This window comes from Narcine bancroftii, chromosome 10 (assembly GCF_036971445.1).
Source record: "Narcine bancroftii isolate sNarBan1 chromosome 10, sNarBan1.hap1, whole genome shotgun sequence".
NCBI lineage: Eukaryota > Metazoa > Chordata > Chondrichthyes > Torpediniformes > Narcinidae > Narcine > Narcine bancroftii.
Genome location: NC_091478.1, coordinates 71,740,051 through 71,755,362, shown reverse-complemented (window position 1 = coordinate 71,755,362; position 15,312 = coordinate 71,740,051). Strand labels below are relative to the sequence as shown.

General features: G+C 42.0%; 1 protein-coding gene across 2 annotated transcripts in view; it reads left to right on the top strand.

Moving 5' to 3' along the window:
* zfhx3b (zinc finger homeobox 3b) overlaps positions 1 to 15,312 on the top strand; it is a 524,157-nt gene that overhangs the window by 160,578 nt on the left and 348,267 nt on the right. Inside the window, exon 2 of one of the 2 annotated variants that reach the window (XM_069901314.1) lies at positions 985 to 3,683. The exons of the other annotated variant lie outside the window; for it this stretch is intronic. Within the exon in view, the coding sequence (XP_069757415.1) occupies positions 1,031 to 3,683 (2,653 nt within the window). The 5' untranslated portion in view covers positions 985 to 1,030. The remainder of the gene's footprint in view (positions 1 to 984; positions 3,684 to 15,312) is intronic. 2 annotated transcript variants of the gene reach the window in all.

Genomic DNA, 15,312 nt, shown 5'->3' with positions numbered 1-15,312 from the left:
GCAAGACCGACAGACTTCTGTGTTTTTTTTTAAATTCCAAAATTTTTTTTGTCGGTTCATAGTTGCTGAAATAACAACAGATCTCAAACAATCCTAATTGCCCACAAAGTGAGGAGGTAATTCAGAATCAACGCAGTGATGGATCTGAAATCCGATGCAAGCCAGACCAAGTAGGGATGGCAGATTTACTTCCCTGAAGGACATTAGAGAACCAAATTTGTTTCTAAGACATTCCTTTATTTTTACACAAAGAGATTATTCCAGGTTTTATTTACTTGCTGGAATTTAAATTCCCCAGATGCCGTGGTGGGATTCAACTTTGAGTCTGCAGATCAATAGTCCAGGCTTTTGACTGTTCGAACTACAGTAACTTAACACGATGCTAGCGTGCTATGTACAGAGTAAAAATAATTTAACATCTGGCATATGCAATGTCAAAAATTCAAATGCAACACAGAAAGTATCTCGCTTCTCACCTCTTCCTCATAAACCAAAGACCTGATGCCAGAGAAATGCCCCCCAGCATTGGGCAGTTGAGCTGAACTATTTGTTCTATATGTTGAATTCCTATTGATTTTCAGATGCCCCACGAGGAAACAGTTTAGCAACGTGTGCAGTCCAATTTACATTCGTGGGCGAGGATTTGCCACAATCATGGGACATTTTGCTCATCTTCCAACTCCAGCTCTGAATGATTTATTTGAAAGGAGTTAACACTCCTGTTTTTTTTTTAAAAAGTGGGAAGAAAAAATTTTGACTGAATAGTTGATCCTTTGTCTACATGTAATGCCAGAGGTGATTCACACTTTCAGATTTTATGGAGTGTTAATTTTACAAAAAGCTTTCTTTCTATGGAAAAAATATAGAAGGAATATTCTACTCTATGGGCCATAGATAGTGAAGTATTTAGCTGTGACGTGTCAGTTGCAAGAGTTTACTTTTTTTAACCAGGGCACTAACTGACTTTTATTTTCCATTTTGTAGGCCCCTGCCGGACTGGATGCAATGAAACGCTCATGTAGTCATCACTATGGAAACCTGTGACTCCCCTACCATCACTGGGCAAGAGGATGGGTGTAGCACCTCCCAGCATCAGGAATGGACTGAATCTAACCCCCAGGTCTCTGACAAAGTTGGTTCAATGGAGTCTGCACAAGAGAACTGCATCCCGTGTGAGAACCTAAGGTCATCGTTCGACGAGTGCAGCTCAGAGACTGCTGCGGCGGCTGTTGTTCCACACAGTACGTTGTCCACAAAGGAGGTCAGCTGCAACGAGTGTTCATGCTCATTCTCAAGTTTACAAAAGTACATGGAACACCATTGCCCGAACTCGCACCCACAGCTCCTCCAGGAGGAAAGTGACAGTGAAATGAGTGAGGCAGAGGAGAGTGACGTGGAGAACCTGGTTGGGGAGATTGTCTATCAGCCAGACGGCTCTGCCTACATCGTAGAGAATGTGAACCAGTTAATGCAAAGTATCCAGTGTGGAGGGCCCAGTGGCAGTAGTGTTCTCCCAGCATTGTTCATGAACTCTATGTCCAACGCTGGGAATAAGCAAGGGGAGTCCACCTCCGCAGCATCCGTCTCCGTCTATCCACAGATCATCAACACTTTTCACATAGCCTCATCTTTTGGGAAGTGGTTTGGCTCTGAGCAGGCATTCCCCAATACCTCAGCACTGACAGGCATCAGTCCTGTCTTGCACACTTTCCGTGTTTTTGATGTGCGACACAAAAGCAACAAGGATTACCTGAACAGTGATGGCTCTGCCAAAAACTCTTGTGTATCCAAAGATGTCCCTAACAATGTGGACTTGTCTAAGTTTGACAGTTTCGTGCTCTATGGCAAACGAAAGCCCATTTTAATGTGTTTTTTGTGCAAGTTGTCTTTTGGATATGTGAGGTCATTTGTAACGCATGCTGTGCATGACCACCGAATGACCCTTAGTGAAGAAGAGCACAAGCTCTTAAGTAATAAGAACGTGTCTGCTATCATCCAAGGGATAGGCAAAGACAAGGAACCTCTTATAAGCTTTCTGGAACCAAAAAACAAAAACTTTCAACACCCTTTAGTTTCCACAGCTAACCTCATTGGCCCTGGTCAGAACTTCTACGGTACTTTCAGTGGAATCCACGTTGATGGTGATGAGGCTGTACAAGCTGGGTTGGCTTTATTAAAAGACTCGGAAGGTAACACGAGTGCAGCTGAGCAGTCTCATTCAATCCCACTGGCCCAAAGTGCTCGGTTGAATCTTGGAGGGTTGACAAGCTCAGCCCTGAAGACCCCAATTACCTCAGTCCCTCTGGGCCACCTTGCCTCCGGGCCGACCAAAACATCAGAGAGCAAGGATTTGGGGTTGGAAATTGAGAAGAAAAAAGCCAGTGGAGAGTTTAGTGCTGACAGTAGCCTCATGGAAAAGGCGGACTCTGCTGAAGCAGCAGACGAAGATGAGGAGTGCAAAGAACTGTTCCCAAGCGAATCGGATGAGGATGACGGTGAGCCCCAGGAAGATCCTGAGGGTGATGTATGTAGCAACAAGGAACCCACTCTCTCAAACCAAAGCATTTCTAAATCTCCTTTAATGCCTAATGTGCTGAACCCTTCTCCAAGGGGCACCTCTTCTTCTTCTACTTCTTCCTTTGTTGTTTTCGATGGTGCAAGTGGGAGGAATACAGTGAGCTTGTCAAGCGACAGTGCGAGCGGCGACAGCTGTGTCGGTAATACTGAGAGTAATAGGACGGACTTTGTAGATGAAAGTGCCAATAAAGACAGTGCCACAGCTCCTGAACCAAATGAACCTGTCGATGGTGAGGAAGGAAACTACGCCTCCCATCACCAGCATGCCAACATTCCCTGCGACATGGGGGGTGGGGAATGCTCGTCCGGAAGCACCGTTGAGTGTCCGAAGTGTGACACAGTCCTGGGCTCCTCTCGATCCCTTGGTGGGCACATGACCATGATGCATTCTCGGAACTCGTGCAAGACCTTGAAGTGTCCAAAGTGTAACTGGCACTACAAGTACCAGCAGACGCTGGAAGCCCACATGAAGGAAAAGCACCCTGAATCCGGTGGCTCATGTGCGTATTGCAAATCTGGGCAACCTCACCCTCGGTTGGCTCGGGGTGAGAGTTATACCTGTGGTTACAAGCCTTTCCGATGTGAGGTATGTAACTACTCCACTACAACCAAAGGCAATCTCAGTATTCATATGCAGTCCGACAAACATCTCAATAACATGCAGAACTTGCAGAATGGTGGAGGCGACCAGGTTTTCAGCCACAGTGCCGGGGCCGCCGCGGCTGCCGCGGCGGCTGCGGCTGCTGCCAGCATGAGCTCCTGCGGGGCCTCCTCGCCCCCCAAACCAAAAACCAAACCCACGTGGCGGTGCGAGGTGTGCGACTATGAGACGAATGTGGCCAGGAATCTGCGCATTCACATGACCAGCGAAAAACACATGCACAACATGATGCTGCTCCAGCAGAACATGAACCAGATTCAGCACAATCGACACCTCGGCCTCAGCAACCTGGCACCTGCAGAGGCCGAGCTTTACCAGTACTACCTGGCCCAGAACATGAACCTCCCAGGCCTGAAGCTGGAAAATGCAACCGACACACAGTTTATGCTGGGCGGATTCCAACTGGACCCAACCAATGCTGTATCAGCACTTGCACCTGCACTAGGTAAAAGAAAATAACTCCATTATTTTCAAAGATTTTCCACAATTCTTTTCTCGCACATTGATATGTAGACGCATCTGTTCCACAAGCGCAGAAAATGCTCTTCAAACAAGTTTACAAGTTGTGGAAAATACAGGACAAGCATTTATGTTGCATTGGTTCAATTGAGAAATGATCATTTCAATTTGTTGGGCTTTGTCCTTGGATTGAGTGAGTTTCCAAAGGTTCTTGTGAGAATTCTAACGGAATGGAGATCGCATTAAATCAAGACGAGTGCTTTTATAATGAGGTCTGCATTATAAAGGGAGATGAACTTCGATGGCGTTGTGGCTAAATTTGCAGATGATACCAAAAGAGGTGGTGGGGATGGGGGGGGGGGGGTAGTGCCAAGGATATGGAGAAGCTGCATGGATAGAAAAGGGAAATGGGGAAAAAAAAAGGTTACAGCAGGAGAACAACATTGGAAAGTGTACCTTCACGCACTTTAGAGACTATTTAGATGGGGAGAAAGTTCAAAATTCCAAGGGCAAAGGGATTTGGGAGTCCTCGTGCAGGATACCCTAAAGGTTATTAACCTCCAGGTTGAGTCAGAGGTGAAGAAGGTGAATTCATTGTTGGCATTCATTTCGAGAGGGATAGCATATAAGAGCAGGGGTGTAATGTTGAGACTCTACAAAGCACTGGTGACCTCACTCGGAGTCCTGTGTACAGTTTTGGGCGCCGTATTTGAGAAAAGCCATGCTGGCGTTGGAGAGGATTCAGGGTAGATTTACTCGAACGATATCAGGAATGAAAGGGTTGGCATACGAAGAATGATTGTCAGCTCTTGGACTACTGGGTGGGAGTACAGAAGGATGAGGGCGGACGTCAGAGAGGCTTTTTGAATGCTGGACGGAATTGATGAGGCAAAGGTGTTTCCCATGGAAGGGGATTCTAGGACAAGTGGGCACAATTTCCGAATATAAAAAGCATCAATTTAAAACAAAGATGCGGAAAAATTTGTTCAGTTGGAGGATCACGAGTATGGAACTTGTTGCCACGAGCGGCTGTGGAAGCCAGGCCCTTGGGTGTATTTAAGGCAGGTAGCTGAGTAGTCAGGGCATCAAGGGTTATAGGGAGAAAGCTGGGGAGTGGGGCTGAGTGGGAGGATGGATCAGCTCACGATGAGAATGGCAGAGCCGACCAGATGGGCCCAGTGTTGCCATTTTTGCTCCTATACCTTCGAATCATGTGATGATTGACCAGAGGTACGTAGCCCCGGGATAGGCGGACAATGTATAAAGAGAACAGTAACGAAGGCTCATCGAAAGTTTAACATTTGCTGATGAGGTTCTCGAGTTTGTTGCATTGGAAAGAAAGGTTGAAACCGATTTCTGACATTGAGCTTGCGATCGTCTCCAGTGTATTTGACTGACTTTTTGTCATTCTCAACAAGTTGTCCATTACTTTAAACACGAAACGTGATTTTATTCGGAGACTAGGTGGGGCTATATTTTGTTTGTTACTTTAAAAGGCAGCGTTTGTGGTTTACTTGCTGATTTGTTGGGAGCATTCTCCAGGAACCAGCAAAAGGAGAGGGGAATTTGATCATTGATATTTCCAGGTATCATCTATACAGGTATTATATAGAATGGGTTGGTAAAGGATGATTTTTGTCACATTAAAATAATGAAAAGCCATTCTATTAAGGATCTTTGCATTACTTTAAGCCTGTTTAGATAGTAGCTTTGAGCAAACAAGCCCAGCTCTAACAGTCAGAGATAAACCTGATCTACAGGATCTAATCCAGTTTTACAATGCCATGTAATTTGTGTTTGAATAATTTATGGCACAAGACAGTAATTGATGCCATTCAACAGCTTTTCTTGGGTGAAAGTACATCCACCAGTTCTCAAGCCTCAGTCTATGCAATCCAGTGCTGTTGACAGTTAGATAATGGCTGTTTCATTTGAACGTCATAAATCTGACTGAAAAATGATCAACAAAATCTTTATATGGGTTGAAAAATAGAGGGAACATTAAATGGCAGTTGAAGTGCAAGTAAAAGAGAAGGATTTGCAGAGCTTTAAGGAATGCAACTGATGTGGTTTCATGGTGGGCTAGCGTAGGGTTGCTGGGTTGAATGGCCTGTTGCTCTGTGGCGAGTTAGAAAGCAGGCTTATTTGAATTTATGGAGCAGTGGAGGCTGAGGATGGGGCAAAGGAAACATCTGTGATGGGGCGCACATCTCGAGAAACCGAATGGCGTGATGTTAGTACAAGGCGAGAGAAGGTGGGGAAGCCTTGGTCGTTGTAGCTGAGCCGGAGGTAGAGGCAGCAGAATGGATGAATGAGGAGAGAAACACAAGAAACAATGTTTGAAGTGCGAGTCGAGAATGCAGTGAGTTAACGTAACAGGCTCGTGACCTTTCATCAGAACTGGCAAATTCTGCCATTTTGTTAAAATGGAGCAATCTTTTATCCTATATTTGTCCTCCCAGCACCCCCCCCCCCCCCACATCAACTCACGCAGGATCTCCAAATAATTTTTTTTTACCCAAACTAGGCAAGATGAGACTATTTGGGTGAAACAGAATGAAAATCCATCAATGCATTTGAGGATTTTGGAAAGCATTTTTGGTTGTCATAAGGTAAAGTTTGAGGAAGATCTCTACCATTTCAATTGTCTCTTGGCTGAAGTTACTCCAGCACCATATTACATGGTTGACTCATGGCTCCCTTCGTGTGGGCCAAGCATGCCCTGCCATTATGAAGAGAATTATCATTGTCTTCAGGGCAATGTTGGCTTAGAAGCATCACCTCAGTTTATGGAGTTTTTATCAGGTAGGTCTCTGTAATATTCAAGAAATTACTAATGTACAGTAATTATCTCACAAACTATTAATACTTTACAATTAATGGTTTGGGATAGGGTTTGATTTTTATTTTAAAAATCTTAGAAATTCTACTTGGGCATATACAGGTATGTGCTGCTTAACAACGACAATATGCTCTATGAAATTGGATTTTGTGGATCACCATATTATATACTTAGCAAAGGTATCTGGGATACTATAGTGTACTGTAAACTTTTTATTTGTAAATAGGGATCAGTATGGGGGCCAGCACGGGGCTGTGGGGAGAGAGTGGGGCAATAGGGTCAGTGTGGGGACTGGCACGGGGCTGTGGGGAGAGAGCAGGGCAGTGGGATCAGTTTGGGGACTGACACGGGGCAGTGGGGAGAGAGCAGGGCCGTGGGATCAGTGTGGAGACTGACATGGAGCTGAGGGGAGAGAGAAGGTTAGTGGGGCCAGTGTGGGGACTGACACAGGGTTGTGGGGAGACAGCAGGGCAGTGGGATCAGTGTGGGGGCTGACACGGGCCTGTGGGGAGAGAGAAGGGTAGTGGGGCCAGTGTGGGGACTGACACGGGACTGTGGGGAGACAGCAGGGCAGTGGGATCAGTTTGGGGACTGACACGGGGCTGTGGGGAGAGAGCAGGCCAGTGGGATCGGCATGGGGACTGACACGGGGCGTGGGGAGAGAGCGGGGCAGTCAGATCAGTTTGGGTATACAGTATACAATTTCCGACAGCTAGCGATCACGTTTTCTAAATTGCCGCGGTCTTGTTCACAGTAACTGAATAATCATGGGATATGCAATCGGACGTTGCCTGAACAGATGTTAAGCGGGGCATACCTGTTTTAAATAAATACTGAGAAGGTAGAGAAGCTATGCAAGTATTTATTATTTTCCATATTGGGAAGTTTCAAGATCATTTCAACAGAATGTAGCCTTATCTCACACCGTGAAAACAACGTGCACATTTGAACTTGTATGTTGACCAGTTTCCACTGAAAAGTCCCTACAATCATAAAAAAAACTTAATAACATAAAATATTTCATCCAAATAACTTAATCATTAATTACCCAAGTTCAACATTATGTCCCTTCTCTAATGTATAAATATGCAGCAAACTCAGTGAGACTAACCTGCTTCAACAAAAAACTGCTGTAAAATAAAGATCTAATAATTTTCTTTTTGTTTATTGAGGGATAAATGTTGATTTAGATACCAGGATGGCATTCCTGTTCTTCAAAGACATTCCTAATATCCACCTGAGAGAAAAAAAACCCCACACCTGGGTTTGGCAGCACACATGAAGACAATTAGTCACTGTTTAAAAATGCAGAATGACTTATTGTGTTAGCATGGTGAGCTCAGTGAATTGAATGTGATGCCATCGGGATCGGGTGGGGGGATGGGGGTGGGGGGGGGGTGGAAGAGGAGACCCTTATTGAGCCAAAGCTAACTGATATAGATCATAGTATAGAGTATAGGAGCTGGGAGGTGATGCTGCAGCAGTTAAAGGCATTGGCGAGGGCAGGTTTGGAGTACTGTGCTCAGTCTGGTCTCCAAATTATAGAAAGGATATAGATAAGGTGGAGAGGGTGCAAAGAAGGTTTTCAAGAATGTTGCCTGGCTTACAGCATCTGGATTACAGTGAGAGATTAAGGAGACTGGGACTTTATTCATTGGAATGTAGACGACTGAGAGGGGACTTGATAGAGGTATTTAAAATTATGAAAGGAATAGATAGATTAGACATAAACAGATTGGAACAAGAGGCCATGAGTTAAGGGTAAGAGGGTAACACTTTAGGAGAAATATTAGAGATGGCTTTTTCACTCAGCGAGTGGTGGCAGAACGGAATGATCTTCCGAATGAGATAGTTGCGGCAGAGTCCCTTCTGTCATTTAAGAAAAGGTTGGATGTGTACGTGGAGGTGAGGGGGTTGGAGGGTTATTGGTGAAGAGCAGGAGGTTTGTTCTAGTGAACCGGTGAGGACTCGAAAGGCCGACATGGCCTGTTTCCGCTCCATATATGGTTATATGTCTGGAGAATTCTCAGCACTCTAGATGAGGATTCTAGGTTCTTGGTTCAGTATCATTTGCTTCCTAAGTTGAGAGTGCAGGTGTACTGCATCAGGCCAAGAAGAACACAAGCAAATGGCTGCTCTCTGTACCTTGGTTAATTGGAGGTAAAGCAGTTCAGGCTGAAACATTACCCTGACAAATTATTTCTATCATTTCTGCGAGGATGGAGCACTATGTACTAAAGGATAATGCTATGTACCATCAAAGAGTTTGGCTGAAGACCAGTTAAATGCATCGAAGCTGGGTTTCAAAATCAAAGTCTCTAATTGAATGTCTGGCACTCCAGTGCTATAGCCACAATCACAATGTAATACATAGTCCTAATATATGGCACAAAGCACAAACTCTTTTAGTCGAATCTTGGTTTGGATATCAATTGCAGAAAGTTTGCTCAACATTGATCAGTTATTTATTTTAAAATGCTGCAGCAGAGAGCTCGGACACTTTCAAGTTTAAAATATTCAATAGCCAGAATAAGGTTTTTGAGCAATATCTTGAGCTCCAAGTTCAGTTCCGCCCTTCACTGAAATCAGGTTAACTTTTCGGTGTTCTAACGTGCCCAATGATTTATTGCCATGACCCTAGTAATCTGTTGCCAAAAGGTAAATTTCAGAGGAATTCTATTTTGTGAATTGATCACATACCTCCAGTTGCATCAGTCCTGTTTGTTTACTTAAAAAAAACTTTAGCCAAGGTACAGTTAAAATTTGTTCTTGGTTGGTGACTGAAGTGTTAATGTTATATTTAATAGAGAACAGAAAATTAAAGCCCCTGTGTACTTCAGTGCAACAAAGAATTGATTTTGGAAGTGTTGGTTTGGGATAGAAGTTTACCAGATTTCATTTAAAAAAGCATAAATTTATGGGAAAGATCATACGTCCCAAAATTCTATATAAATCACCGTCCCATTTTCATTGCGCCATTTGATTCTCTACATCACCTCCGTAGCAAATCACAAATTCAGCTTCTTTCCAGTTCTCATTGTTTTTTCCACCCTCTGATGGCAGCACTTTCGCCCCTTTTTGCTACAGTAGCTCTCAGAAGGGGGAGAATGAGCCATAGTCCTGTATTATTAACATGCTCTTACAAGAATATTGGACTTGGATTCCTGCCAGAGCGCATTATAATACATTAAATGTAATCTCCTGCAAAGTGATTAAAAAAGATCAGAGAGCCCAAGCATATTTTAACGCATTGCACTGAATCTCATGACATCTGCCATTGAGCTTACAGTATGTGGTAGGATCTGATTTCATGTTTTATTTTCAATCATATTGTTGTTCAGAATCTCTTGGTAATAGGACTTCTGGAAAATAGGACCAAAGTTGCTTGGTGGGATCTCTTGATTCCCTGTGGAAATGATGTGGCAGAGTTCCCAAATTTGGGGGGGGGGGGGGGGTGGGGTGGTGGGGTGTAGTGCACAGGGTGGTGGAAGAGAAAGAAAGCTGAAGGAGATTGCACAATGGGGCTCAGGTGCACGTGGTTTAATTGGACAATGTAAAAATTATACAGCAATATAGATGATCACAAGATAAGAAATACTGTAATCCACATTATAAAAATGAATGAAATGTTCTGACTTTATTCATGGGGCTATCAGGCACATTTGGGAAAAAAAAGCTTGTTAATGCATGTGGGCCTTTCCAGACCAGTACACTGTGACTTGTGCCAATATACATTTTGCTAAAATGATAATTACAATTGTTGGGTGGTTCATCAATGGATTTTCAAATTACCACAATAAATGTCCTTGCTAGTTGGCTAGAATACAAAGAGTTAGTGACATTGTAATGTAAATACCTGCCATAGTTTATGTGATTAGTGCTCATATGTTATTGTGCGTGCTTGTTTAACCCACATTTCTCCACAATAATTAAAAATTGATCACTGTAACTAATTTTTACCATCTGGTTAATTCTCATATGAATTAAAATGCTGATGTTCTGAGATGTTTAAATACAAATAACACTTTAGTCATTCTCAGTTCAGAATCTGAATTGGAATTTATTGTCATGAGCAGAGGTCACAAATTTTGTTGTTCTCTAGGAGACCTGCAGGTGCAAAATCGCTCTAAATTCATTAAAAAAAATAGAACCAAAGAAGAGAAAGTGAGGTAGTGCCTGTGGTTCATTGTCCATTCAGAAATCTGATGGCAGAGGGGAAGAAACTGTTTTTGTTCTGCTGGGGGCTCGTCTTCAGGCTCCTCTATCTCCTTTCCGATGCTAGCAGTGCGAAAAGGGCATGGCCTGGGTGGTGAGTGTCCTCGAGAATAGAGTCTGCTTTCTTAAGACACTGCAGCTTGAGTATGTCCTTAATGGAATCGAGACTGTCCGAGTTCACAACTCTGTATTTTTTTTTCCCTGTCTTGTGCATTGGCTCCTCCAAACCAGATAGTGATGCAACCAGTCAGAATGCTCTCCACAGCACACTAGTGGAAATTTGCAGAAGTCTTTGGCGAAGTACCAAAGCTCCTCAAACTCTTCATGAAGTGTAGCCGCTGGCAAGCCTTCTTCGTGATTCCTTGGAACTGTTCCTGAAACCCTCTCCAAGGGTGCATTTGTCAAACTTTAGGAAACAAGTTTTCCTGGCTCTGACATTTTTGTGCTCACTTCTTAAATAGTAGGAAGATTTTTATTTCTTCATGCATCTGATTCGTTGATCAGCAAGATCATTGAGGGTCACCACTGATGAACAATGGACATTGCTAACAAGAATTGTACAGATTAATCCCATTTATTTTGAAACTTTTTTTTTAACAAGATGGTAGAAGCTGATTTCAGCCAGTGAAACCCATGCTACCCAATTACTACCAATTAACCTATGTTTTGAAGGGTGGGTGGAAAGCCCACAGAGACACGAGGAGAATGCATCAACTCTTTACAGAGCACTGCATTGGAACCTTGGTCACTGGCGCTGTAGCAGTGTCATACAGCCTACATCATGTCTTTGATATTTTTCTTTCTTTTCATGAATACTGTCATTGATCAGGTGAGCTACACTGAAGAATTAAGAAATTTTCTGTTGGGTATGTTCAATTTCAAAAAGTTAAATTCCACCCCTAGCTCAATCCTAGTCTTGATGTTCTTACCATCTGTTACAGAGGCTATTCTGGTGTTTTGCCTGAGAGAAATTAGTAATTATTCGTTGATCACCTCAACGCAAAACCATTGAAACTGACCTAACTCATTTCATTGGAACCCCATCTTGTACTCCTCAATGACAATGGAGAGGGGGTCCCTCAGTCGTCTCGGCTAAATTTTAACCCAGCCACTACATACAAAATGCTAAAAATCTGATATCGTAGTCTTAACTGTATTTATTGATTCAGCCTTCAATGGTTTAGTTTGTCAAGCTCTTTTAGAATCTTTAATCAGATCTCGTTGTATTCTTCTAAACTCCAATAGACATGAAGCCCCCTGCTCAACTTTTCCCCCACGTAACCTCTTTCATTCCCACGCCATTGTATTTCCCAATTTTTATACTCCATCCCCTTTGCAATAATGACCAGCACTCTATTTGCCTTGCCAATTCCCTCCTGTACCCACATGCTGCTTTCTGCATTCCATGTCTGAGGAAGCCTTGCACCCTCTGGACAGCAACAGTCCCAGTCCATAAAAACCATAGTCTAGTTTAGCCATCTTCCTACTGAAGTCCTTATCCTCAACATATTCACAGCACACTAGAAGTCGATTCTGGCCATTTAAACCGGTGCCACCCAAATATCCCCAAATTAACCTACAACCCCTGTACGTTTTGAAGAGTGGGAAGAAACCGGACACCCGGAGGAAATCCACATAGATACTGGGAGAATGTACAAATATCTTACCGACAGTGGTGGGTTGATGGGGCTGTGTTAGCATCGCGCTAATTGTGCTGCTTCATTATGCTGCTTTTGCCAAATGTTTTATCACTCACTTAACCCATCTGTGCCCCTTTGCAGATTCTTTTGTCCCCGTCACAATTTGTTTTTCTGCCCATCCATGCATCAATTGCCACACAATTGTTCAACAAGCTCGTTGAGACCCTGTTTTAAATAGTCCTACTGGTTGGAAGTCACAAACATATAAGCTTGGAGTTTAAGTGGATTAATGGCAGAAAAATCAATAAAACTGGCAATCTCTGGCATCCTATGGTAACCTTTGAAGTGAGCCACAGAAATCTGGACAAAGACGTCAATATTCTTGGACTCCTCAAAGGGAATCAATACAGAACTTAAGATGATATGCTTTTCTACCTTTGCACATAATTATCACAATAAAATCCATTAAAAAAGTTAGATTAAAAAAAAATTTAGACATACAGCGCTGTAACAGGTCGTTTTGTCCCATGAGTCCATGACGCCTAATTTACACCCAATTAACCGATACTCCTGTCCGTTTTTAACGGTGGGAGGAAACCAAGACTCTGGGGAAAACCCACCAAAAGATGGGGAGAACGTACAAACTCCTTACAGACAGCGCGGGATTTGAACCCCAGTCCCAATCACTGGTGCTGCAAAGGCATTGCGCTAACCGCTTCACCAACCGTGCCGCCCTTTGTTAAATGATGCCTGATCTTGCACCATAAGCTCTCAATACAGCCTCACGGATATCAAAAAACTAATTTTAGCTGTGAGGTTTAATTGTCACAAAAATATTTCAAAATAGCATGAATTTTAAATAATAATATGCATTAAAGACCATTGAATCAGAGTCTGTCACTCGATAATGAGATTAATTGTTTTAGTGAAACACGAAAGTCTGCAAACGCTGTGATTGTCGTTAAAAACACCAAAAAGCTGCAGTAACTCGTGAGTTCCCCCAGCATTTCTCTGTCTTAGAGTTTCACAGTTTTAATTTGTTTTTGTAGTTACAAATTTAGGTAAAGCATTCGATCTTTTTGCTGTTATGCAGTGTGTTGTAATTTGACCATTGTCACTGGATTCCACAGATGCCCACAGGAGGTGCAAAATTGGCTTTGGGAAATGGGAGAGCTATTGAGAGACTCCCCTGAAATTCTGGGAACTGTTTTTTTCAAGGTCAACAGCAAGTAGCCAACCATTCTCATTACACAATGATCTCCGTTTACTTTGAGTGAGAAGGAGGCATTTAGTTAATTGAACACCATGGTGGGTGAAAGGTAGGGAACCATGTTCATCATTGAGGTTGTCCTGAATTGAACTTCTTTTATCGTAGTCTAACCCTCAGATGTAGAAGGCTATAATCATGGGGGGAAGAAAGTTATGCATCGGAAGCCTCCAAAATACTTTTGTTGCAAGCACCCTTAACCAAATGACTAAAGTCACAGTGTCAATAAAACAAAATATAATTAGGTTTCAGTTTAACTCAGAATAAGTTAGAAAATACAAATCTAAGTGAGGAACTGGTGAAGCAACAAGGCTGATAATTTTTTTTGGACATTTTAATGACTGCAAGGTTAATGTGGTTAGGTTTATTGGTAACCTGTTGGTTTCTGAGGAAACAGTCAGCAATTGCTTCTAATGAGTGGATGAGAGAAAAATTACTATTGAGATTTTAAATGACCTGCTGTATCCAAATATGGGAGGGAAAATTGTAGTTCTGAAACTGAATACATATTCCATGGAATAAAAATACTGCCCAAGACATCTTAACATTTGCTTTAAAGAGAATATACAACTGTTGAAGATAATGCTCATGGCCAGAAAGATAGCTTTGTGAGAAATCCATTCAATATGTTATCAAATTCTTCAGAAACATTTCTTGATATGTTTATCAACCATTTGGGAAGAGATACTCTGATTATAATCTTGTTCCATCTTGATCCTTATTTAACGCCAAAAGGATTTTTGCTGTGATTTTCCATACCTGTGGAAATTTTAAAAAAATGAAACCTATCCAGGATTTTCCCCCACAATTTTTCATACCTGTAGAAAATTTTAAAAAACAAACCCTATCCAGGATTTTCCCCCACAATTTTTCATACCTGTAGAAATTTTAAAAAAATGAAACTTATCCAGGATTTTCTCCCACAATTTTTCATACCTGTAGAAATTTTAAAAAAACGAAACTTATCCAGGATTTTCCCCCACAATTTTTCATACCTGTAGAAATTTTTAAAAAATGAAACTTATCCAGGATTTTCTCCCACAATTTTTCATACCTGTAGAAATTTTAAAAAAACGAAACTTATCCAGGATTTTCCCCCACAATTTTTCATACCTGTAGAAATTTTAAAAAACCGAAAACTATCCAGGATTTTCCCCCATAATTTTTCATACCTATAGAATTTTTTAAAAAAAAAGAAAACTATCCAGGATTTTCCCCCACAATTTTTCATACCTGTAGAAATTTAAAAAAACCAAAAACTATCCAAGATTTCCCCCACAATTTTTCATACCTGTAGAAATATAAAAAAACCGAAACCTATCCAGGATTTCCCCCCACAATTTTTCATACCTGTAGAAATTTAAAAAAACCGAAAACTATCCAAGATTTCCCCCACAATTTTTCATACCTGTAGAAATTTAAAAAAACCGAAACCTATCCAGGATTTCCCCCCATAATTTTTCATACCTGTAGAAATTTTTAAAAAATGAAAACTATCCAGGATTTCCCCCCATAATTTTTCATACCTGTAGAATTTTTAAAAAAATGAAACCTATCCAAGATTTTCCCCCACAATTTTTCATACCTGTAGAAATTTTAAAAAAATGAAAACTATCCAGGATTTCCACCCATAATTTTTCATACCTGTAGA